Source organism: Oncorhynchus keta, chromosome 2 (assembly GCF_023373465.1).
Source record: "Oncorhynchus keta strain PuntledgeMale-10-30-2019 chromosome 2, Oket_V2, whole genome shotgun sequence".
Lineage (NCBI taxonomy): Eukaryota > Metazoa > Chordata > Actinopteri > Salmoniformes > Salmonidae > Oncorhynchus > Oncorhynchus keta.
Window position 1 is genome coordinate 13,977,237 of NC_068422.1, and position 26,266 is coordinate 14,003,502.

Sequence of the window (26,266 nt, forward strand, 5' to 3'; positions counted from 1 at the left end):
CACCTCAAATGTATTTACGTAACCATTTAGCTAGAATATAGAAGTTCAATGCTAAATCCATCAACTGAACTTCCCAGCAAAATATTGAATGACCTCTGATTCCTTTCTCTACCAATCGGATCATTGATGTCATATCAGCCATTACTTTACTCTCCAATACCAACATCCTGTCACTACTTATCAGGGGGTACACATCTGGAGGTAGCTGCCCAGGCCTGTACTACTCTGACCAGGGTGCATGTTATGTCTTCACACCACACTGCAGTGGCAGAGATACAAGAGCAGACTTGTATCTAAGTTAAGTTCGGGAGCCAGCCAAACAGGCTCGACTATCTCTCTGCTGAGGTCGTGTCACCTGTCGTGTCCCATCATTTCTGGTTTCACCTTGATACACTGTGGCTCCACTTCCTGACAGAGTGGAGTGGAACCGAGCAGGGCAGTGACATGTTTCCCCTCAGGGGAGAACAGGAAGGAAGGTTTCTCACCTAGTCAATGTGCTAGGTACAACAAAAAACAGTTATCTAGGCCAGGGCATATGTTGGGTGTTAGTTTACTAGTTACTCCATTCAACAACTTAACACAGAAATGGGATACAAGAAACACTAGGATGTCTTGATCTGCAAATTGAATTTGTGTTTGTTTAGTACACTAGGATCCGGTGTTAGTGTGTCCCTTACCTGGTATACATGGTAAGCGTTGGCAGCGCGGCCTTGCAGAAACACAGAGGGAATCCAGACATTGATTAGAGCACGGTGAGCCCTGGGTTTGAGAAGTACACAGTAGAGGGTAAAGAGTATTCATGGCAGGAAACATATCATTCATTCCAAATACTACTAAAGTAAGGGTCTTCAAGACATGTCAAGAATTCACTACTATTACTATGCTTATACGAAGATTATTCAGTCAGGAATTATAACCATGAAGTGCAACAATATTTGCCTGGCTACCCATCCACATCTCTCCGATCAAACGCCATCCCCACTAACATTTCTTCTACATGATGAATGTATGGAGAGATTGATAGAGCAGCAGAATTCAATTCAGGATGAGTTGTCTGGCAAGTAGAGTATAAAACCATGGTAACTTTTACCTTGGTGTCCCAGAGGCAGCAGGTCATTTCAAAAAGGGCTACTACCTACATTAAAACTCCTTGCGGAGACCTTTCATTAAGGAAATGGAAAGAACCCTAAGGAAGATCAATTGTTACCCAGAGGACACACTGTTTCAGACACCTAGGGTGTGTTCAAAATCGGAAACTATCCCTTATATAGTACACTACTTTTGACTAGAGCTCTATGGGCCCTGGTCAAAAGTAGTCCACTATATAGGGAATAGGCTGCCATTTCAGGCACCCAGTAATAGCCAGGTGTTACAGCCCTCTTAACCTCTACTCCTGTTAGATATGTTTAATGAGGGGCAGAACTGATTTAAACAGCACAGTGACATAGCAACAGCCTCCCTCCCTCTCTCATCACAAAGGTTGAACTGTGTTCTTTATTCACCGGAACAAATTAGGATAGTCATCATGAGGGTGCCCACCTCAACTCTGTTTTACCACTCCTCTCTTAATGAGACAAGGGTCATCCCTGGATCAGGAGAGCTACTGTAGTGTCAACAGGCTTTCTTTACAACTAGACATTGACACATGTGAAAATTGTAGTCATTTAGCAGACGCTCTTATCCAGAGAGACTTACAGCTAGTGCGTTCATCTTAAAGCGCAATTACGCCACTTTTCAACCTCATATTCATTATCTCCAGCATCATAGCAGTGTCTACATATGTGAAAACTACGTGTTTCTATGATCCGTGGTTAAAAACATATAGTCCTAAAAAATGTTTCTCTCTGACATCACAGAACGAGTTTCTAGCCAGAGGTAGGGTATATCTAGCCAGAGGCAGGGTATATCTAGCCAGAGAAAGGGTATTTCTAGCCAGAGGCAGGGTATATCTAGCCAGAGGCAGGGCATTTCTAGCCAGAGGCAGGGCATTTCTAGCCAGAGGCAGGGTATATCTAGCCAGAGGCAGGGCATTTCTAGCCAGAGGCAGGGCATTTCTAGCCAGAGGCAGGGCATTTCTAGCCAGAGGCAGGGTATATCTAGCCAGAGGCAGGGCATTTCTAGCCAGAGGCAGGGCATTTCTAGCCAGAGGCAGGGCATTTCTAGCCAGAGGCAGGGTATTTCTAGCCAGAGGTAGGGTATATCTAGCCAGAGGCAGGGTATTTCTAGCTAGAGGCAGGGCATTTCTAGCCAGAGGCAGGGCATTTCTAGCCAGAGGCAGGGTATTTCCTTGCTCCCCTCATCACTGCGAATCTCATAGAGTTTGAAAATCACTGTTTCTAAAATGTTTTAACTTTTGATGATGTAATCTACAAAATGGTAGAAATGTGCCATTTTCACACATGTAGACACTGGTGCTGTACTGGAGATATTGAAAATAAGGTTGAAAAGTGGTGGAATTGCCCTTTAAGATCGCTGGGTGAGACAGACAAATACCACAGTCATAGTAAGTACAATTTTACCTCAAAGTAGTTATCATAAAGTACTAGCCAGGTTCTATTAGCAGTTAGTACAACACCTGCATATACACAGTAATGTACACTACATGGCCAAAAGTAGTCCAACATCTCATTCCAAAATCCTGGGCATGAATATGGAGTTGGTCCCCCCCTTTGCTGCTATAACAGCCTCCACTCTTCTGGGAAGGCTTTCCACTAGATGTGGGAACATTGCTGCGGGGACTTGCTTCCATTCAGCCACAGGAGCATTAGTGAGGTCGGGCACTGATGTTAGGCAATTAGAAACAGGAAAGGGCCTTCCCCAAACTGTCGCCACAAAAAGCACGGAATCATTTAGAATAGCATTGTATGCTTTAGCGTTAAGATTTCCCTTCACTGGAACTAAGGGGTCTAGCCTGAACCATGAAAAACAGCCCCAGACCATTATTCCTCCTCTACCAAATGTTACAGTTAGCAATATGCATTCAGGCAGGTAGCGTTCTCCTGGCATCCGCCAAACCCAGATTCATACGTCGGACTGCCAGATGGTGAAGCGCTATTCATCACTCCAGAGAATGCATTTCCACTGCTCCAGGGTTCAATGATGGCGAGCTTTACACCACTCCAGCCGACGCTTGGCGTTGCACATGGTGATCTTATGCCTGTATGTGGCTGCTCGGCCATGGAAACCAATTTCATGAAGCTCCCGACTAACAGTCAATGTGCTGACGTTGCTTCCAGAGACAGTTTGGAACTCTGTATTAACTGTTGCAATCGAGAACAGACGATTTATACATGCTCCGCGCTTCAGCACTCGGCGGTCCCATTCTGTGAGCTTGTGCGGCCTACCACTTCGTGGCTGAGCCGTTGTTGCTCTTAGACGTTTCCACATCACAATAACTAGCATTTAGAGGGCAGCTCTAGCAGGGCAGAAATGTAACAAACTGACTTGTTGGAAAGGTGGTATCCTATGACGCTGTCAAGTTGAAAGTCACTGAGCTCTTCAGTACGGGGCATTCTACTCACAATGTTTGTCTATGATTGCATGGCTGTGTGCTCAATTGTATACACATGTCAGCAACGGCTGAAATAGCCAAATCCACTCAAATGAGGTGGATTTGGTACTTTTTGTCATGTGTATGTTTACAGTATACCGAGTTGATAGCGTACTAGGAATAATCAAGTGGTTTAGTATCTTCTGACTGGGGAGCTACAGGGCTGGGGTTGGCCACTGTCAGAGGTTTTCAAAGAGAAAGGTAGAAGGAGAAACCAGGAGTAAGAGAGGAAGAAAGACATTTTCAGAGATGTCTGTAAACTGTCCCCTACCTTCCCTCACCTGAGGGGATAGAGATACAGATGACAATGATCAAGCTGAGACATGGGGCCAGACATACACATATATAAAGTAGGGACAACACTCATGTGATAAGAGAAGCTGCTTACGTCTCAAAATCTGATAGGCTGGGGTCGTCAGAAGTCTGGCTCAGGTCACCAGGAACCTTTATTCAAAAGCAAGGCGAGAGATGGAGAGCGAGAGAAGGAGAAAGAGCGAGAGAAAAATCTAAATGTCACTGTTTATACAAAATGTCACGTCAGCAACCCTCTACACACCCCTGTGTGTCTGTGCTACAGGGTTGGGTAGACCCTGAGGGAGGTGTCTGTCTGTGTGACTAGTGAAGCAGAGCACCATGACGTTACTGTACTCTGCCCCCCACCCCCATCCCATCACCACCACTATCACATCAATGTACTGTATACACTAGCAAAGCTCAGTGTGTGACCCCATAGGGCCTCTTGTTGTTGTTAATCCCTGGATTGGAGGGAGTTCCAGCAGCAGAGGAGGATACTGTTACCCAGCATGGCTGTAAGGGATTCCTATAATCTGTCTGCTTCTTCTCCTTAAATCCCCCATGGCCCTGGGACACATGCAGGGGTAATCCTTTGTGTGTGTGTGTGTGTGTGTGTGTGTGTGTGTGTGTGTGTGTGTGTGTGTGTGTGTGTGTGTGTGTGTGTGTGTGTGTGTGTGTGTGTGTGTGTGTGTGTGTGTGTGTGTGTGTGTGTGTGTGTGTGTGTGTGTGTGTGTGTGTGTGTGTGTGTGTGTGTGTGTGTGTGTGTGTGTGTGTGTGTGTGTGTGTGTGTGTGTGTGTGTGTGTGTAAACACCCTTCTGTCTCTCATTTTCAATGTGTCTATACGAGAAGAGAATGGTCTGGTGTAGAGAGGATGAAGTTGGGTGTTGCACCCCAGAGACAGGGCCACAGGGCTGAGGATAGAGTGGGCCACATCAACCTCTACTCTCTTCCAGCCGCAGCCCCCTGTGTCAGGTCTGGAATGTTAAGTCACAAGCTCTGCTGGTTGGCTACTGCGTAGCAACCTAGCGGTGCCAAAATCTCTGGTCTGCCCTAGAAAGCCTATGTACAGTTGAAGTCAGAAGTTTACATACACCTTAGCCAAATACATTTAAACTCCGTTTTTCACAATTCCTCACATTTAATCCTAGTAAAAGTTCCCTGTCTTAGGTCAGTTAGGATCACCACTTTATTTTAAGAATGTGAAATATCAAAATAATAGTAGAGAGAATGATTTATTTCAGCTTTTATTTCTTTCATCACATTCCCAGTGGGTCAGATGATTGCATACACTCAATTAGTATTTGGTAGCAGGGATTTGTGATGGCCACTCCGAAACCTTGACTTTGTTGTCCTTAAGCCATTTTCCCACAACTTTGGAAGTATGCTTGCGGTCATTGTACATTTGGAAAACCCATTTGTGACCAAGTTTTAACTTCCTGACTGATGTCTTGAGATGTTGCTTCAATATAGTCACATAATTTTCCTTCCTCAAGATTAAATCTATTTTATGAAGTGCACCAGTCCCTCCTGCAGCAAAGCACCCCCACAACATGATGCTGTCACCCCCGTGCTTCACGGATGGGATGGTGTTCTTCGGCTTGCAAGCCTCCCCCTTTTTCCTCCAAACATAAATGGTCATTAAGGCCAAACAGTTCTATTTTTGTTTAATCAGACCAGAGGACAATCGTTATCCCCATGTGTAGTTGCAAACCGTAGTCTAGCTTTTTTATAGCGGTTTTGGAGCAGTGGCTTCTTCCTTGCTGAGCGGCCTTTCAGGTTATGTCGATATAGGACTTTTACTGTGGATATAGATACCTTTGTACCTGTTTTCCCCAGCATTTTCACAAGGTCCTGTGCTGTTGTTCTGGGATTGATTTGCACTTTTCGCACCAAAGTACGTTAATCTCTAGGAGACTCAACGCATCTCCTTCCTGAGCGGTATGACGGCTGCGTGGTCCCATGGTGTTTGTACAGATGAACGTGGTACCTTCAGGCATTTGGAAATTGCTCCCAAGGATGAACCAGACTTGTGGAGGTCAACCATTTTTTTTTGAGGTCTTGGCTGATTTCTTTAGATTTTCCCATGATGTCAAGCAAATAGGCACTGAGTTTGAAGGTAGACCTTGAAATACATCCACAGGTTGTCATGGCAGAATCAGAATTATTTAGGTAACATTTATAAATAAAATGTTTTATTTATTTTATTTCATGCTTATGTGAGATATGTCATTAGAATGTCTATTTTTGGATAAAACTGTTGGCCGGTTGCAGTGATCTGTTCTCTGTCAGGGTTCAGTTACTTGGGCCGCAGAGAGGGGAGAGGTCAAGCTTGTCTTCATATGTAAACAAACCTTTTAAACCATGTTAAGGGATGATTGAGGGGGAACCAATTATCTCTTGGCTCCACAATGTCTGTGTGCCAGTCACTGTGTCTCCGTGAGCTTGTCCAGAATGGGAGTGTCTAAAATAACAATTGGTATATATCCTAATGTCTTGTGTTGTACCAAGAACGAGAAGTAGAACCTCGTTTTAGGAGAGCAAACTGAACGATAATTTATAGCTAATGCTGTCTGGCTATGGGATACTCCTCTCTCAAGTAAAGTCTTCCTTTGTTCCTAAGATCTGTTATTCGTAATCTGAGTTGAGATGGGTGTGTCTTGGCTATAAATGATACTAGGAAGTGTTTTGTAAGCACTCTCAGATAATTAATTTATAGACACTGAATTGATCTGAGAGTCACAGGGTTGTGATGGAGCTCATATAATTAAAGATGGACTTTATGATAACTCTGACTTGTGTGTGGTTTGCACTCATGATTTGGTAAATACAGGAAATTTCCACTACAAGGTACACTTCCAATTGACTCAAATGATGTCAATTAGCCTATCAGAAGCTTCTAAAGCAATCACACAATTTTCTGGAATTTTCCAAACTGTTTAAAGGCACAGTCAACTTAGTGTATGTAAACTTCTGACCCACTGGAATTGTGATACAGGGAATTATAAGTGTAAACAATTGTTGAAAATATTACATGTGTCGTGCACAAAGTAGATGTCCTAACCGACTTGCCAAAACTATAGTTTGTTTACAAGACATTTATGGAGTGGTTGAAAAACGAGTTTTAATGACTCCAACCTAAGTGTATGTAAACTTCCGACTCCAACTGTATATTACGATCGCAAAGACGTCCAAACATTATTTTTAGATGCATGTTTTGGGATCTAAAATGTGTTTATTATGATCAATTACGATCCCCACACTGAATTATTTCAAAGTTCGCTACAAATTGAGATATTTAATGAAATAGTGATCCATTCTGACTACTAAATTGTCGTCACACAACATGTGTTGGCACAGATCAATCATGGGCCGGTAGGCTACGAGGAGGCTCTTTGCCGGTTGACTCTCTCAGATGAAAACGATTACGTAAACTATGATCCTTTGCTAGTTATGTACACTTTCACCATGATCCTTAGTGATTTTTTGTATGCCATTGAAATCCTTCCGGCTTCATGCGCCATCAGGAGTTTTTCAGAGCGATTCTTGGATGACGTCAGCGCTACCATCTACTTTGTCAAAGAAAGTCCTCTACTACTTGACAATCAAGACGAAGATTATATACAATGGAAGTGATTTGAGGATCGAACTTCTATTGGTTTTAATGACCAGGGGATCAGAGGGCCAGGGGACCAGAGGAACACTCACACAACTTGCCTGGTCAGCCAGCCAGTGTGCAGCCAGAGCTGGGCCAGCAGATGAGGACTTGAGCTCTAGAATAAGAGGTGGTATCTGTGGCCTAGGGCAGTTTATTTATAACCGAGTGGCCAAAAAGCTCCCCCTGGGCATGTGTGTGAGTGCATGTAGAGGGTAACTCACTGGTCCTCTGAGGTCGATGAGTTCCTGTTTCATCTGGATGATGAGGTGGTCCTTGGCCATCATAGAACGGTACAGACGCTCATTGAACTCTATCAACTCGCCATGCATCTCAGCCACCTAGGAAAAACAACACACACACACACACACACACACACACACACACACACACACACACGCGGTTAGTTACGGTCTGGAACACACACACACCTGATCCGTGCAGCTGTATATGAACTAAAACAACAGACTCCAAATAACAGTCAAAAATGATTCACGGCGGGACAGTAAAATGGACAGTTTGGCAAGGAAGTACAATTAGCTAAAAGGATGCTCATGCACACACACACACACACACACACACACACACACACACACACACACACACACACACACACACACACACACACACACACACACACACACACACACACACACACACACACAGCGTGGTTGAGTCCAGGCTGCTTGTGACATCAGCCTTCAGTGTCCCTAACAGACCTGGACAGGATGATAGGTTGCTGCCACCAGCGTGTCACGAACAGAGACAGCTAGACAGCTGTGACATGCATTCATTTGTCAGAGGACATCAGGTGTCAGGGTAGATTGAGGAAAGGGACGACTGTGTATGACAGGTGAATGATGTCATTTCTGATGTCTGTACCCATTACTGACCCCAATACATGGAGGATACCACCTCAAACACACTGGGTTATGATCCTAAACATTGTAGAGACTCAATGTTCTAGCCTGGTTGTCTGTTTTGGAATGTTTGGCATGAAAACGACCAAGGAATTAACTTCAGTATCAGGGAGTAAGAGTACAGACAATCCTTATCTTATAGTGCAAAGCTGAAAAGGAAAAGTGAGGAAACAAACGTTCCGTTTGTTAGTTTTCCAGCTTGGCTAGAATTATCTCATAGTTAGCTAACATTTCAACATTCACCTTGCTTTATAGTTCACTATTCATACATAGACTCATTTAACTTTCCAGACTTTAGAATGAATTCAAACACAGTGACCTCAGGACCCGGTAGAGAGAGTTGGACATTAAAATGCAGAACTTGACATCTTTGAAGGCAGCACCATCAAGTCCTGCTTCCACTGTTTGTACTTTGAAATGCACTCAACATTCAACTTTCCCATCTCAGGAGTGAACCTGCAGCTTCCTTGAAGTCGTCTAACTCCACAGAGACCGGGAGATACAAAGGGCATAGTGAATGGTGTGAATACACACAAGCACGCATGTGCTGTGGTGGAAAAAGTAACCAATTTTCATACCTGAGTAAAAGTAAAGATACATTAAAATAAAAATGACTTAAGTAAAAGTCACCCAGTAAAATACTACTTGAGTAAAAGTATTTGGTTTTAAATCTTCTTAACCCTTGTGTTGTCTTAAGGGTAAAAAATGACGGGCCACTATGTTTAACAGCAGAGAAAACCCCCTAAATTATATTTTGTCAACTTGAAATTTGATGACTTTCCTAGAGTGACCCCAACATTTGAAAAAGCGAAACATCGCCTTTGTTCATATTTCCGTGGAAAGCTGTACACTACCAGGGTACAAAGATAGTCTTAGGGTCATTTTTACCCGGCAGTTATAAAATAATTTACACACCACAAAAACCACAAAGACACACACATACACACAATGAGAAATTGAGATTGTATGCCACTGATTGAACTTTCTTGTGCATGTGCAGCATCTCCCCTCCATGACCCCCCCCCCACACACACACACACACACACACAAGTTCACAGACAAAATAAAAACTATTTCAGACAAAATAAAGATTTCTTGAAAGCATTGTTTACTAATGGGGAATGCAGTCAGAGGCTATAAAGGTGCTGCATATGACAGTCCCCCAGTGCCCAACAGGTTGTAGATCTGAATTTTACAGATGTCCAGGGGGAACAAGAGAACAATGATTTAGAAGAGGAGGAGGTATCTGAAGAAAAAGATGAAGAAGAATACAACCCAGAGCACGGTACATCATCTTCAGATGAAGAAGATTACAACCCAGAGCACGGTACATCATCTTCAGATGAAGAAGATTACAATCATCTTCAGATGAAGAAGAATACAACAGAGTACATCATCTTCAGATGAAGAAGATTACAACCCAGAGCACGGTACATCATCTTCAGATGAAGAAGATTACAACCCAGAGCACGGTACATCATCTTCAGATGAAGAAGATTACAACCCAGAGCACGGTACATCATCTTCAGATGAAGAAGATTACAACCCAGAGCACGGTACATCATCTTTAGATGAAGAAGATTACAACCCAGAGCACGGTACATCATCTTCAGATGAAGAAGATTACAACCCAGAGCACGGTACATCATCTTCAGATGAAGAAGATTACAACCCAGAGCACGGTACATCATCTTCAGATGAAGAAGAAATCCCCCAAGCTGAAAGAGAGACAATTTGATCAAAGAACAGCTAAATAACATGGTCCTTGTCACCATATGACAACCAGGGCAGGATGGCAGCACAAAATGTCATAAGGATGACCACAGGGCCCACAAGACATGCAGTTAACATGTCATAAGGATGACCCCAGGGCCCACAAGACATGCAGTTAACATGTCATAAGGATGACCCCAGGACCCTCGAGACATGCAGTTAACATGTCATAAGGATGACCCCAGGACCCACAAGACATGCTGTTAACATGTCATAAGGATGACCCCAGGGCCCTCGAGACATGCAGTTGCCCATGGCCAGGCCATCACCTCAACGTTCTACATGTTCATCACACCAGCCATCGAAAAAAAATCATCCCAGAGATGACACGTTTGGAGGGTTTCCGTAAATATAGAGACAACTGGAAAAGGATGGATGAGATTGACCTGCGTGCCTACATAGGGCTGCTATTCTTAGCGGGTGTGTATAGGTCCCGAGGCGAGGCTACATGTAGTCTCTGGCATGCAGAGTGGAAGGGCGATTTTCCGTGCCATGATACCACTGAAAGTCCTTCACACTTTCTCAAGACCTGCAAGATGTGTGAGAGACAAACTGGCGGCCATAAGAGAGGTCTGGGAGAAGTGGGTGGAGTGTCTGCCATACCTCTACAACCTTGGGCCTGAAGTAACAGTGGATGAGCAACTGGTTCCATTCAGAGGTACATTTTTATTTTCATATCTGTAATGTAAGTGATTTTCACTGTTCATTTTTTATTATGTATTGTTGTACTTCATTGATTTATGTGATTGTTTTCTGTGACACTGATGCTAATTACTGATAGTAAATCTCTTTTGTCAAAAGGTCGTTGTCCTTTCCGGCAGTATATGCACAGCAAGCCAGCAAAGTATGACATCCAGATATGGGTGGCCTGTGACGCACAATCCAGCTACGCTTGGAAGATGCAAGTCTACACAGGGAAGCCGACCAGTGGAGGCCCGGAGAAGAACCAGGGGATGCGGGTTGTGCTTGATGTGACAGATGGACTGAGGGGGCATAATGTCAGTGTGTTCATTTCTTCACCTCTTATGAACTCAGCCAGCAGCTCCTGAAGAGGAAGATCACTATGGTTGGCACAGTTAGAAAGAACAAGCCTGAGCTCCCCCTGCAACAAGGGGGAGAGAGTCCCCTTCTCATCAAAGTTTGCCTTCACTCCCACCACATCTAGTTTCTTACCTCCCATAGAGGAACAAGAATGTGGTCCTCCTGAGCACAATGCACAAAACGGCTGAGATCAGTGATCGAGAGGATAGGAATCCAGCCATCATCCTGGACTACAATCACAACAAAGGAGGCGTGGACAACCTGGACAATGGGATTGGAACTTACAGCTGCAGGATGACTGCCCGCTGGCCCCAGGTCATCTTCCATAACATCAATGACGTGTCCTCATACAATGCCTTCGTGACATGGAACAAGATCAACTCTACCTAGATGCCTGATAAGCGGAACAAGAGGAGGGTGTTCCTGGAGCAGCTGGGAAAGGCACTTGTAACCCCACACATTCAAAGAAGGGAGCACCTCCCCCACACAGTAGCATCTGCTGTGTTTGTGAAAGCTGTTCAGAGGGCTGAATCTTGTCCTGATTCACCTGCAGCTGGGGCAGGCAAGAGGAGAGGACAATTTTGCCCCCCTCAAGAAGGACTGTAAAACAAATACTATGTGCTGCACATGTGAGACATACATCTGCAAAGTCTATGCACACACACCTGCATACTGTCCTACATGTGCTGATAAGAGTTGATTGATTAATGTTCACGTTTTTGTTTTGTATCTACAGTGCCTTGCGAAAGTATTCGGCCCCCTTGAACTTTGCGACCCTTTGCCACATTGCAGGCTTCAAACGTAAAGATATAAAACCATATTTTTGTGTGAAGAATCAACAAGTGGGACACAATCATGAAGTGGAACGACATTTATTGGCTATTTCAAACTTTTTTAACAAATCAAAAACTGAAAAATTGGGCGTGCAAAATTATTTAGCCCCCTTAAGTTAATACTTTGTAGTGCCACCTTTTGCTGCGATTACAGCTGTAAGTCGCTTGGGGTATGTCTCTATCAGTTTTGCACATCGAGAGAATTTTTTTCCCATTCCTCCTTGCAAAACAGCTCGAGCTCAGTGAGGTTGGATGGAGAGCATTTGTGAACAGCAGTTTTCAGTTCTTTCCACAGATTCTCGATTGGATTCAGGTCTGGACTTTGACTTGGCCATTCTAACACCTGGATATGTTTATTTTTGAACCATTCCATTGTAGATTTTGCTTTATGTTTTGGATCATTGTCTTGTTGGAAGATAAAATCTCCGTCCCAGTCTCAGTTCTTTTGCAGACTCCATCAGGTTTCTTAGCAAGTTGGGCCAAAATCGTGTTAGCCACAAATGCTAATCGCTAGTTAGCTGGCTAGCTATGGGTCCACGGTCAAACGACCACCCCTCATCACTGTCAAAAGCTCACTAAAACACTTCTACGAGCAGGCCTTTCTAATCGACCTGGCCCGGGTATCCTGGAAGGATATTGACCTCATCCTGTCAGTCGAGGATGCCTGGTCATTCTTTAAAAGTAATTTCCTCACCAGCTTAGATAAGCATGCTCCATTCAAAAAATGCAGAACTAAGAACAGATATAGCCCTTGGTTCACTCCAGACTTGACTGCCCTTGACCAGCACAAAAACATCCTGTGGCGGACTGCCATAGCATCGAATAGTCCCCACGATATGCAACTGTTCAGGGAAGTCAGAAACCAATACACAGGAAAGCAAAGGCTAGCTTTTTCAAGCAGAATTCCGCATGCTGTAGTTCTAACTACAAAAAGTTTTGGGACACTGTAAAGTCCATGGAGAACAAGAGCACCTGATCCCAGCTGCCCACTGCACTGAGGCAAGGTAACACGGTCATCACCGATAAATCCATGATCATCGAAAATTTCAATAAGCATTTCTCAACGGCTGGCCATGCCTTCCTCCTGGCTACTCCAACCCCGGCCAACAGCTCCCCCCCGCAGCTACTCGCCCAAGCCTCCCCAGCTTCTCCTTCACCCATATCCAGACAGCAGATGTTCTGAAAGAGCTGCAAAACCTGGACCCATACAAATCAGCTGGGCTAGACAATCTGGACCCTCTCTTTCTAAAACTATCCGCCGCCACTGTTGCAACCCTTATTTACCAGCCTGTTCAACCTCTCGTATCGTCCGAGATCCCTAAAGAATGGAAAGCTGCCGCGGTCATCCCCCTCTTTAAAGGGGGTGACACCCTAGACCCAAACTGTTACAGACCTATATCCATCCTGCCCTGCCAATCTAAAGTCTTCGAAAGCCAAGTTAATAAACAGATCACTGACCATTTCGAATCCCACAGTACCTTCTCGCTGTGCAACCCGGCTTCCGAGCCGGTCAAGGGTGCACCTCAGCCACGCTCAAGGTACTAAACAATATCATAACCACCATTGATAAAAGACAGTACTGTGCAGCAGTCTTCATCGACCTAGCTAAGGCTTTCGACTCTGTCAATCACAGTATTCTTATCGGCAGACTCAATAGCCTTAGTTTTTCTGATGACTGCCTCGCCTGGTTCATCAACTACTTTGCAGACAGAGTTCAGTGTGTCAAATCGGAGCGCATGTTGTTCGGACCTCTGGCAGTCTCTATGGGGGTACCACAGGGTTCAATTCTCGGGCCGACTCTTTTGTCTGTATAAATCAATGATGTCGCTCTTGCTGCGGGTGATTCCCTGATCCACCTCTACGCAGACGACACCATTCTGTATACTTCTGGCCCTTCCTTGGACACTGTGCTAACTAACCTCCAAACGAGCTTAAATGCCATACAACACTCCTTCCGTGGCCTCCAACTGCTCTCAAACGCTGGTAAAACCAAATGCATGCTTTTCAACTGTTCGCTACCCGCACCTGCCCGCTCGCCTAGCATCACCACCCTGGACGTTCCGACCTAGAATATGTGGACAACTATAAATACCTAGGTGTCTGGCTAGACTGTAAACTCTCCTTCCAGACTCATATTAAACATCTCCAATCCAAAATCAAATCTAGAATCGGCGTTCTATTTCACAACAAAGCCTCCTTCACTCACGCCACCAAACTGACTATCCTACCGATCCTCGACTTCTGCGATGTCATCTACAAAATAGCTTCCAACACTCTACTCTGCAAATTGGATGCAGTCTATCACAGTGCTATCCATTTTGTTACCAAATCACCTTATACCACCCACCACTGCGACCTGTATGCTCTAGTCGGCTGGCCCTCGCTACATATTCGTCACCAGACCCACTGGCTCCAGGTCATCTATAGGTCTATGCTAGGTAAAGCTCCACCTTATCTCAGTTCACTGGTCACGATAACAACACCCAACAGTAGCACACGTTCCAGCAGGTATATCTCACTGATCATCCCCAAAGCCAACACCTCATTTGGCCGCCTTTCCTGCTGCCAGTGACCAGAACGAATTGCAAAAATCGCTGAAGTTGGAGACTTTTATTTCCCTCACCAACTTTAAACATCAACTACCTGAGCATCAACTATAATGTTAAACAAACAACACTGTATTCAAAGTGCCCACTATTATATTCTAACTATATAATTAGAAAAATCTATTTCCATGATTCCAACAGTCATGGAATTGCAACATTTGGTAAGAAATTAGGCCTAAATTGTTTGCCCATATCGTGCAGCCCTACATGGCAGTGTGGAACTTATCTAAAATGAGTGCAGGAAAAACAGAAATTGAGGAAAATGCTGAAAAGTATTTTGGGTTGAAGTTGAATTGAACAGTATAAAACAATCAGAATGGAGAAGGACCCATTGAAATCATTTAGAATACACGTGTTGCCACCCTGAGGTCACGCACTACTCAAAGGAAATGTAGAACTTTTATTAATCAAAAACATAATACTGTCAAATACCGTAATAATAATAAAAAAATACTGTGATATTATATTTTCTCAAGCCATAGGTGAATGTGCAAATCAAAAGATTTAAGTGCCTTTGAACAGGGTATAGTAGTAGGTGCCAGGCGCACTGGTTTGAGTATGTCAAGAACTGCAATGCTGCTGGGTTTTTCAGGATCAACAGTTTCCCATGTGTATCAATAATGATCCACCACTCAAACGACATCCAGCCAACCTGACACAACTGTGGGAAGCACTGGAGTCAAAATGGGTCAGTACCCCTATGGAATGCTTCAACATTCCACAGGGGTGCTACAGTCCATGCCCTAACAAATGTAGGCCTTTTCTTTTTTGGGGGGGGTGCAACTCAATATTAGGAAGGTGTTCCTAATGTTTTGTACACTCAGTGTAATTGGCTTTTCTAAGCACTAAGGTTACAATTGTATATATGAACATTGTTTCCACAGAAAAGTAACATTCTTTGGTATCTGGAAGTGTAACCTGTCAGATTCAATGAAACTCTCATGTTCTACGACTGAGTGGAATTTCTTTGAATTGTACAGAATGAAATTCTGTCAATCAAAGTGAAATGTTGTATTCTGTGGGGTGCGGTCAATTCCCAAATTCTGAAATAAGCATAACAGTGACATGCACACACATACACGACTCAGCTGGCATTTCGAAAAGGCCAGGCTGGGTACCATCAATACTGACAGAGAGGTCCAACACAGCCGTGTCACCTTTGACAGCCTCCCTGTGGGGAACACTGAATAACACATCAGAAAGGTTCCTAGCTACCACCTCTGAACAACAAAACTCACTGATAGACTCAGTCGGTATTAGACAGAACATTGTGGCCCTGCCCGCCTGTGTTACCTAGGTTACCCCATTGGAATACAGCAAAAAAAATGATTTTCTGTTTTTGTCAATTACAAAATTGTACTGAACAAAAATATTAACACAACATGCAACAACTTCAAAGATTTGACTGAGTGACAGTTCAAAGAAGGAAATTCATAAATTGAAATAAAATTCATTAGGCCATAATTGAAGGATTTGACATGAATGAGCAGGAAAGCAGGCATGGGTGGGCCTGGGAGGGCACAGGCCCACGCACTCACAGCCTCCATTTCCCTACATGGGAGCATTGCAGACCGTAGGTCGGGATTTGTGACCTAGCTACATTGAACAACACAGCAGCTTTTCGGCATGTTTTGTTATATCGGAATAACTACAAATCAGAGTGTAGAATATCAGACCATTCCAGAACATCAGATAATTCCGGAACACTCCATCCATTCATCACCTCTTTATTTGTGCTGTAACTTTCAAATAGGACATTAAAAAGAGATAATTAATTTGAAGCGTGAAGAAAACCAATTAATTCTTGTTGAGAAGGGAGATAAGTTTTTACTCAGAGGCCGTGCCGGCTGATTTGCACATAGGCTAGCACTCCCAATTTGGTTAAAAGGCAAGGAGTTCACATATGGCTGACAACACTTCCAACCTCAAAACCCACAATGCATTACTGGTCAGGAAGACAGGACCAAGTCAATGCATTCATTCATTCAATGTTTTGTTCAACTGGGTTTTAATTTAGAAACATTGTCAATTGCGCTTGTGTATTTCAGCTCTTTCCTTCAAAACTCTCAGAAATAGCAATGAATCCTATTGAAAGCAGAGTTAGTTTAGGTTTATGGTAAGTTCTATTAGACCTACAAACTAACTTAACAGTAAACATCTGTTTCCTGACAAGCACTCTCTGCTTGTGACAGTTCTATATGGCATCGTTGTGATGCAGGTGATCCTGACAGTTCTCTCCTCCTTTCTCATACACCCTCATTCCCTTTCTGCCACCCTCCCTCTATTCCTCCCCTCACCCACCCCCTCCTCCCCCTCTCTCACTCTTCCCCCCCTCGCTCTCTTCCTCCCATCCCTCCCTCTCCCTCCCATACCTCTCTCGTGCAATCTCGCTTTCTTCCAACCCTCCCTCTCTTCCTCCCCTCCCTCTCTCTCTCTCACTCCCCCTCTTCTCTCACTCTTCCTTCCTCCCTCCCCCTCCTCTCTCTCTTCCTCCCTCCCCCTCCTCTCTTTCTTCCTCCCTTCCACCTCTCTCCCTCATCCTCCCTTCCACCTCTCTCCCATCCTCCCTTCCACCTCTCTCCCTCCCCTCTCACCCCCCGCTCTCCCTCTTCCTCCTCTCTTTCTCTCCTCCCCCCGGTCTCCCTCCCTCCCTCTCGCGCTCCGTTCCTCCCCTCTCTCTTCCTCCCTCCCCATCTCTTCCTCCCCTCGCTCTCCCCTCTCTCTTCCTACCCTCCCTCCCTCTTCATCCCCTCCCTCCTCCTCTCCTCCCTTTCTCTCTTCCTCCCCTCCCTCCTCCGCTCCCTTTCTCTCTTCCTCCCCTCTCTATATTCATCCCCTCCCTCTCCTCCCTCTCTCCTTCTCTTCCTCCCCTCCCTCTCTTCATACCCTCCTTTAACCTCTTCCTCCCTTCTCCCTCCCCTCCCTTCATCCCCTCCCTTTCCCTCTTCCTCCCTCCCCCATCTCTCTTCCCCTCCTTCCCTCCCTCCCCCACCCCTCCCCTCTCTCTCCCCCTGTCCTTCATCCCCTCCCCCTCTTCCTCCCCCCCTCTCTCTTCCTCCCCTCCCTCGCGCAATTTCTCATCCCCTCTTCCCCCCTCATCCCACATGCAATTTCTTCCTTCCTCCCCTCCCTCCCTCTCTCCCTTCCTCCCCCTCTCTCCCTCCCTCCCCATCCTTCCCCTCCCTCCCTCCCTCCCCATGCTTCCCCTCCCCTCCCTCCCACTCTCTTCCTTCCTCCCTCCAGCTCTCTTCCTCCCCTCCCTATATCTTCCTCCCATCTCTTCCCCTCCCTCTTCCCCTCCCCACCTCTCTCCCCTCTTCCCCACCTCCCTCTCCCGCTTCTCCACCTCCCTCTCCCTCTCTAGGATGTTCTGATGCTGAGCTGGGAGTACCATCCCAAGCAGAAACAGCCACCATAGCTGACCTGCTATCTAAGACAAGTAATTGGATGTGAAACGAGTCTAAAGAGACAGCGGAGAGAAGCGGAAAGAGGAGACGACAGGCTTAGCTTTCCCTCAGAGGAGGGAGGAAGATAGGGAAGAGATTGGTGTCAGTGCCTGGGTGCACACAGTCCCTCTCTCACTGACTCACTTTACCCAGAAATCACTACAAACAGGAAGTGACCCGGGCGGGGGGGTGGGGGTACACCACATGCTGAGCTGTCCACTGCAATCAGATGGGCACACAAACACACACTGGCAATTTGTTGGGCCTTATTTAAGCCATCCTTATTCATAAGAAATATTTAAGATCAATATATGAGTGGCATCAGTGAAGCATGTTTCCAGGCATAGGCTGCTATTATTGTGAGTCTTTTCCAAACTGAACAGAAAGAAAGACTGCTAATTGTTGTGGTGTTTCTGCTGTTGGATAATTAATATGAGCGAGAGAGAGCGAGAGAGAGTAGGAGAGAGAGAGTAGGAGAGCGAGAGAGTAGGAGAGAGAGAGCGAGAGAGAGAGTAGGAGAGAGAGAGAGAGTAGGAGAGAGAGAGAGAGAGAGTAGGAGAGAGAGAGAGAGAGAGAGAGAGAGAGAGAGAGAGAGAGAGAGAGAGAGAGAGAGAGAGAGAGAGGAGAGAGAGAGAGGGAGAGAGAGAGAGAGAGAGAGAGAGAGAGAGAGAGAGAGAGAGAGAGAGAGAGAGAGAGAGAGAGAGAGAGAGAGAGAGAGAGAGAGAGAGAGAGAGAGAGAGAGAGAGAGAGAGAGAACACATCAAAAGATCCACCGATCCCAGAGGAGTCTCCGACCCATATCACACTGTTATCTCACACACATCTCTCCTACACAAAATCACGAATACATCCCATAATAGTACCTTACAATAAGTCTGGTTAGAAAGACTTTAGATTAGGTGATTTTTCCATATCCAATACCCTTTCACTATGGCCCCAGTGGAACTTAAAACCCATTGTCAATAGCAACAGACAACAGCATTAGCTAACCATCTGCATGTTTCTACAACTTCAGAGAGAGCATAAACAGGCAAACCAGTTGGTAACATCAATAAATGTACCGTCTACTTGCTCAGTCCACATCCCAGTATGCTTAGGGAAGCCCTATTGAGACCGACAAGCAAGTAAATGATCGCATCAATAAGACAGTTCAGAAATAAGTGAAAAAATAGCAGAATTATTTATTATAAAATAAATCTAAAACACTTAGGAATAATTGATGGAAAACCTCATTAGAATAGGAGGGCTGTGTTTTTTTTATGTCATTGTCACTCAGCTCAGAGTGTCACACTGTCGGTTGGTCATTAGTTACTGTACCAAGCATGCCAAGAACTCCCAGAACCACCCACTCCCTGTCTCTGTCTCTGAGTGACTGAGGCTGCATCACCATGTGTAACAACAGAGTTGGAACTGTGCATCAGCTACCTACAAAACTCCATGGCTCTGTTGAAATACTTTAGAAATCCTCTCGAAGTAATTACTGAGTAATCTGACCAGGCTGGATTGGTGAAATCAATCTTCTTGCTTCACTGATCAGTGATGACTGTGTAGATAGTTTAAAGTTTTATCAGTCGTATGTACAGGATACAAATGGTATAACACCATCCAACGACATGCTTACAGTACTTCCAGTTTCCTTCTCGAAAATGCAACAACAATAATAAATAATAAAAGACCAAATTATGAACATAAAGTAAATGCAGTCATCTCAGCTGCCTAAGTAGCGGTAGAGGTAAGACTGAGTCAGACAGTAACAGTAGTACCCACCTCTATGAGTTTGCGTTCGTAGCTGGCAGCCAGCTCCTCCACATCCCCCATAGTCCTGCTCTGAGGGGCCAGAGTAGAACCATCACAGTTCCTCACCATGGGGAGAACTGGAAGAGGAGAGAAGAAAACAGTTACGTGGGGAACAATAATAATAATTTTGTGGGTGCTTATATTTGTCCTGTTCCACACATGTACAATTGTGTTTTATATGCCTTAGGGTTAAGTGCCTTGCTTAAGGGCACATAAAGATCTTTCACCTTGTCGCCAGTTTGAATCCCAGAGCCGACCTTTCAGTAACTGGCCCAACACTCTAACCAATAGCCTAACTGCCAGCCAACATAATGATCAATATTAATGTGTTTGATATGCCTGGGGCAACAAACACACACACACCATTATCATTTGAATATTATGCAGAGGAGTATTGTCTTGTCAGTAGTTAAAGTAAGAGCCAGTTTTTCACACAGTTTTAATTGTCTGTTTGAGACTGAATAGTAGAGGGGTTACTTCCTGGAAGGTTTTAAAACAGCAACTTCTCTAAGGTATCAACCCCGCTGTATCTGCCAGGAGACGTAAACGAATAAACATTGGCATTATGACAACCATCTTCTCTAATTACTGTCTTTTGCACCAATATTCATGTAAAAAATATTTGTATTTTGTTTCTCAAAACGACACCATTCCATCAAACTGCCACACACTGCTTGGCTCTCCCACACACTTCTAAAACGGTGGTTCATCATTACTAGTTCTGGCTGGCTAAGTCATCAATAGTGAGCTTACAGCGATTCCACATCAGCTATTAACATGGCGTAATCTAGTTATAGAAGGTAGAACAACAGAAGTTAGACTTGGAGGAGCAGTGGCTCAGTAAATCACCTACTGGGTGTCAACAAACAATAACGATTCAACATGTAGAATCACCTGGAAATGAAAATTACAGCCAATGTTCTGTGGTCAGAAGTAATTGCACAATCACCTGCTGCCTTTTACTGTTCAACAGCATGGTCTGTTTTGCCCTTTATTTCTTGTTTATTCTGGTCTCTTGGGTGTTCATCTCTTTTTTACATTTATTGGAGCTCTCATAATGAACTGCTTTCCTTCTTGCTAACACACTGGGCACATTGGCCGGACATGTTGGGATTGTTGTTTGAGCCTCACAACCTCAAGAACATCTGGACATCCACAATGGACACACACATCTGGGAATGACACTGTGATTGCTGAGTAATTCCACAGGTTAGACCCTTGAAAGCAACTATCTGCTCGTGATATGGATTGTCTTCTTGGAAAAGCTCTGAAACACATGTAAAAGCTCTGAAACACAACCCTCTCCCTCAGGAAACGCAAGGGTGTCCTGGCACGGGATTAAATCCATGGCTAGCGCCCCCCCATATAGGCAGAGGGGAAACCCAGTGATGACCTTGGGGGACATGAGGGCCAGAACATGGCTAACGAACTGAATGTTTTCTTCTCAGGATTTGAATCAGACAACTTGGTGTCGGAGGTAAAACAAATGGAAGCATCATTACAAATGTTTGAGAGAGTTGTTGTTCAACAGTCTGATGTTCTGAAGTTGTTCAGGGGATGTAACACACAAACGCCCAGACAAAGTAAGTGGACATGTGTTAAAGCACTGTGCTGAACAACTGGCGGGTGTTTTTACAGACATTTTCCAATCCTCACTCAACCAGCAACACGTTCCAGTATTGTGGAAAAAAATCAATAATTATTCCAATTCCTAAAGCATCTAATCCCTCTGTGCTGAATGACTATCGCCCCGTTGCCTTGACATCCTTAGTAATGAAATGCCTTGAGAACCTTGTGAAAATGCATTCTCAGTGTCACCCAGAAGCTCCTTGACCCGTTTCAGTTTGCCTATCAGCCTAGCAGAGGAGTTGATGATGCCATTCTTACCCTCCTTAACATGGTCTATAGACATCTAGAGCCAAATCCCATGTCAGGGTTCTGTTTGTTGACATTTCTTCTGCCTTTCACACAATCCAGCCTTGCATTCTGGCACAGAGACTCATTCGGGACTTCTTCTTAGATGGGGGGCTGGTTTTGTGGCTGTTGGACTTCCTGAACCAACGCTCATAGTGAGTCAAAACATGTCCCCACATGTCAGACATACGCAATACCAACACAGGCTCTCCTCAGGGATGTGTTTTGTCCCCACTTCTGTACATCTTGTACACTAATAGTTGTACTAGTTCCCATCCTGACAGACACCTCGTTAAGTTTGTTGATGACACTCCCTTGATCAGCCTGTTACATGATGAAGAGGAACATCATGGCCCGGTCCTAGATGACTTTGTAGAGTGGTGTGAGGAACATCATGGCCCGGTCCTAGATGACTTTGTAGAGTGGTGTGAGGAACATCATGGTCCGGTCCTAGATGACTTTGTAGAGTGGTGTGAGGAACATCATGGCCCGGTCCTAGATGACTTTGTAGAGTGGTGTGAGGAACATCATGGCCCGGTCCTAGATGACTTTGTAGAGTGGTGTGAGGAACATCATGGCCCGGGTTGGCCCAGCTGTCACCTGGTGCAGTTCTACAGGCGATAAGCATGTCAAGATCCAGTTGAACAAACAGGAGTGTGTGGCATGCTTGAACAGAGGCATATGTGGTTCTGTGGTCTGGCCCACCACCATGAATGATCAAGATTTACTTGTTGAGAAGGACATCTTCACTGTAGTTCTCTCCTCTGAGAATGCTGAGATGTTCAACTGTGTGTCGAAGGGACATAGATGGCTGGACAATCTTGTCCTTGACAGTGACATGAACTTTCCCATCATAGAATGAACTAGATGGAGATGCTGGGATATCTGGGATCAACATGACAGATGGTACTGATGTGGTAATCATGGTCAGCAGCTGCTAGAACTGGACCACTTACAGGAGCAATGCTTGGATGTCTGCCTCTGTTACAGGTCCCTATAGGCTGGCCAGGTTCTCCGACAGGGGTGATTGCCTTATCATCCACACATAACATTGCACATGCAAGAAAACTTTTGAATGTAGTTCCACTGTACTGCAACAAACTTTGAATCTTGATGTCCCTTTCTTATCACCCGAGACTGGACCATGAACTTGAGGTTAAACCTTCCTGTGTACTGGAGAGCAGACATGGACCATGGATTCTTGGGTGTAAACTGCAGTCTTAAATACTGTATTGATGGGATTTTAGTTTCTGGTGGAAGACACTTTTCCACTATGTCACGCAAGTCCTCGACTGAAGTAGCAAAAGGTAAATACAATTACTCCCCATGTCTGCAATCGTTGACCTGAACTGTGTATTCGTTAAAATACTTGTGGTTTTCCATTCAGTTTCCTTATATCCATATACCAGCAAAGTACATTGCCAGTGGCACGCACACACTTTGTGAAGATCAGCAGCTCCACAATATTGTGATCGACTGTCTCCAAGGTGGGGGCTTTTCGTGGCAGCCAGACTAGAAAATCAAAGGGTGTGGGGCATCCGTTAGACAGTAATTCAACTTTGTCCGGCCTAAGTTGTTTTAGTTTTTGGTTGAATTTGATGAGAAATCGGCCTAATCTATCCTAATAGTGATAAAGGGCAGTGTGTGTCTGGTCGGAGGGGCAGACATTCTCCCCCCCACACACAATGCCTCCGTCAGTAAAACTGCTGCTACAAACCAATTTACCTCAGCTGAGAGTTTCTCCTTCACTTGGATTTCTGTTCCCTGTCATGGCAATAGGGACGTAATAAAACAGCAGAGGCATAGTGAATAGCTAAGTGTGTGTGTGTGTGTGTGTGTGTGTGTGTGTGTGTGTGTGTGTGTGTGTGTGTGTGTGTGTGTGTGTGTGTGTGTGTGTGTGTGTGTGTGTGTGTGTGTGTGTGTGTGTGTGTGTGTGTGTGTGTGTGTGTGTGTGTGTGCACGGACACAGATGTTAAAACTCAAAGAAATTCGGATGGCAGCTGGACTGTAATAACTGAATTAACGAGGGCGTGTGTGATATTTATATTATTTTAAATTTAACTAGGCAAGTCAGTTAAGAACAAATTCTTATTTGCAATGACGGCCTGCCCCGGCCAAACCCAGACGACGCTGGGCCAATTGTGCGCCGTCCCATGGGACTCCCAATCACGGCCGGATGAGATGCAGCCTGGATTTGAACCAGGGACTGCAGTGATGCCTCTTGCACTGAGACGCAGTGCATTATACCGTCCCTTGGGAGCCCCAATAACATAACTGATATAAGAGTTATGTTCTGAGACAGGCGGGTTCTTAAATAATGAGAGAAGACAGAAGGAGCAGTACATCCATCAAACATTATAGAAAACTAACAGATCCCCTGGGATCCCTATAGGGAGGTTCTAAACTAGTTAGGAAGTCCCAGCTGTGTGTGGTGTTTGTGTGTAAGGTTTCCATGGAAAGGCTCTCCAGCGGTGATTCCTCCAGCTGTAAGCGTTAACCAGTGGAAGCTGGAATACTTAGGATAGGATAAGTAATCCTTCTCACCCCCCTAAAAGATTTAGATGCACTATTGTAAAGTGGCTGTTCCACTGGATGTCATAAGGTGAATGCACCAATTTGTAAGTCGCTCTGGATAAGAGCGTCTGCTAAATGACTTAAATGTAAATGTAAATGTCAAGCCGGAGAGTGTAAATAATATATATCCAGTATATATATTTTTTTTTCACGAAAAGTTTGTCCTTGTCTTTCGGCGCTAAACATTCAGGAACATGTTTGTGTTCTTTATGCGTAATGAAGTGGAGTCTATTATGAAGGTAATGGCCATCAGAAATCCCTTTTCTTTTGACAATGTTTTCACTTTCACTCTGTTCTGCAGAGTGGTCAATGGAAAAATGTATTACTACCATCGTCAGTGGCAATTTCTGCATGTTCTCTAAGAATCACTCAATAAGAGCATTGGGGGCCAACACACAAACCTACACACACAGACACACACACATCCATCCACAGGGGAGGCAGGAGAGGCTAGGTTAATTAACATGGTAATCAAAGCAATCTCCTTTCATAGTCCCATCACACACTCTGCTTCCTGCATCGGTCCTCCAGATAACTCTGTGTGTGTGTGTGTGTTTAGTTTTTTGAATCGATCCATCAGAGAAAGACTGTGTCTGCACTGATGGCCTCAAATTACAAGAGCAGGCATGCATGATCTGATCCGCATGAATGAAATTACACACACACCAACTTTGTCCTATTCCGTTAAAACAACAACCCATGAGTGAAAGTGTTGAAATCACCACTTAACATGCTCTGATGACATCAATCAAACTGTTTGGCTGACCAGTGACAAGCTACGTCATGTGAGACTGGACTTCTAACGGAGTTGAAACTGAGTCCAAATCATAGATATGCTAACACAAAAACCACTGTCAAAGCTACAAAGGGTTTTTATTGGTACAGCTTTTTCAAGGGGTTGTACACTACATGACCAAAAGTATGTGGACACCTGTTCGTTGAACATCTCATTCCAAAATCATAGGCATTAATATGTAAACTCAGCAACAAAAAAAAGTCTCCTTTTCAGGACCCTGTCTTTCAAAGATCATTTGTAAAAATCAAAATAACTTCACAGATCTTCATTGTAAAGGGTTTAAACAACATTTCCCATGCTTGTTCAATGAACCATAAACAATTCATGAACATGCACCTGTGGAACGGTCGTTAAGACACTTACAGACAGTAGGGCAATTAAGGTCACAGTTATGAAAACCTAGGACACTGAAGAGGCCTTTCTACTAACTCAGAAAAACAACAAAAGAAAGATGCCCAGGGTCCCTGCTTTCTGCGTAAACGTGCCTTGGGCATGCTGCAAGGAGGCATGAGGACTGCAGATGTGGCCAGGGAAATAAATTGCAATGTTCATACTGTGAGACGCCTAGACAGCGCTACAGGGTGACAGGACAGACAGCTGATCATCCTCGCAGTCGGCAGACCACGTGTAACACCTGCACAGTATCGATACATCCGAACATCACACCTGCAGGACAGGAACAGGAAGGCAACAACAACTGCCCGAGTTACACCAGGAACGCACAATCCCTCCATCAGTGCTCAGACTGCCTGCAATAGGCTGAGAGAGGCTGGACTTAGGGCTTGTAGGCCGGGTTGTCTGGTGAAGACCTGCCTTACATCACCGGCAACAATGTTGTCTATGGGCACAAACCCACCGTCGCTGGACCAGACAGGACTGGCAAAAAGTGCTCTTCACTGACGAGTCGCAGTTTTGTCTCACCGGGGGTGATGGTCGGATTCGTGTTTATCGTTGAAGGAATGAGCGTTACACCGAGGCTTGTACTTTGGAGCGGGATGGATTTGGAGGTGGAGGGTCCGTCATGGTCTGGGGCGATGTGTCACAGCATCATCGGACTGAGCTTGTCATT

The 26,266-nt window shown here is 44.8% G+C and overlaps 1 protein-coding gene across 3 annotated transcripts in view; it reads right to left on the reverse strand.

The window, feature by feature from the left end:
• Positions 1–26,266, reverse strand: part of LOC118372416 (sorting nexin-29-like) — a 173,050-nt gene that overhangs the window by 40,694 nt on the left and 106,090 nt on the right. For all 3 annotated transcript variants that reach the window (XM_035758281.2, XM_035758282.2, XM_052472476.1), the window contains 4 exons: positions 19,884–19,990; positions 7,722–7,838; positions 3,939–3,994; positions 678–759 (listed from right to left, as the gene is read on the reverse strand). In XM_035758281.2, coding sequence (XP_035614174.2) covers positions 678–759; positions 3,939–3,994; positions 7,722–7,838; positions 19,884–19,990 — 362 coding nt within the window. The remainder of the gene's footprint in view (positions 1–677; positions 760–3,938; positions 3,995–7,721; positions 7,839–19,883; positions 19,991–26,266) is intronic.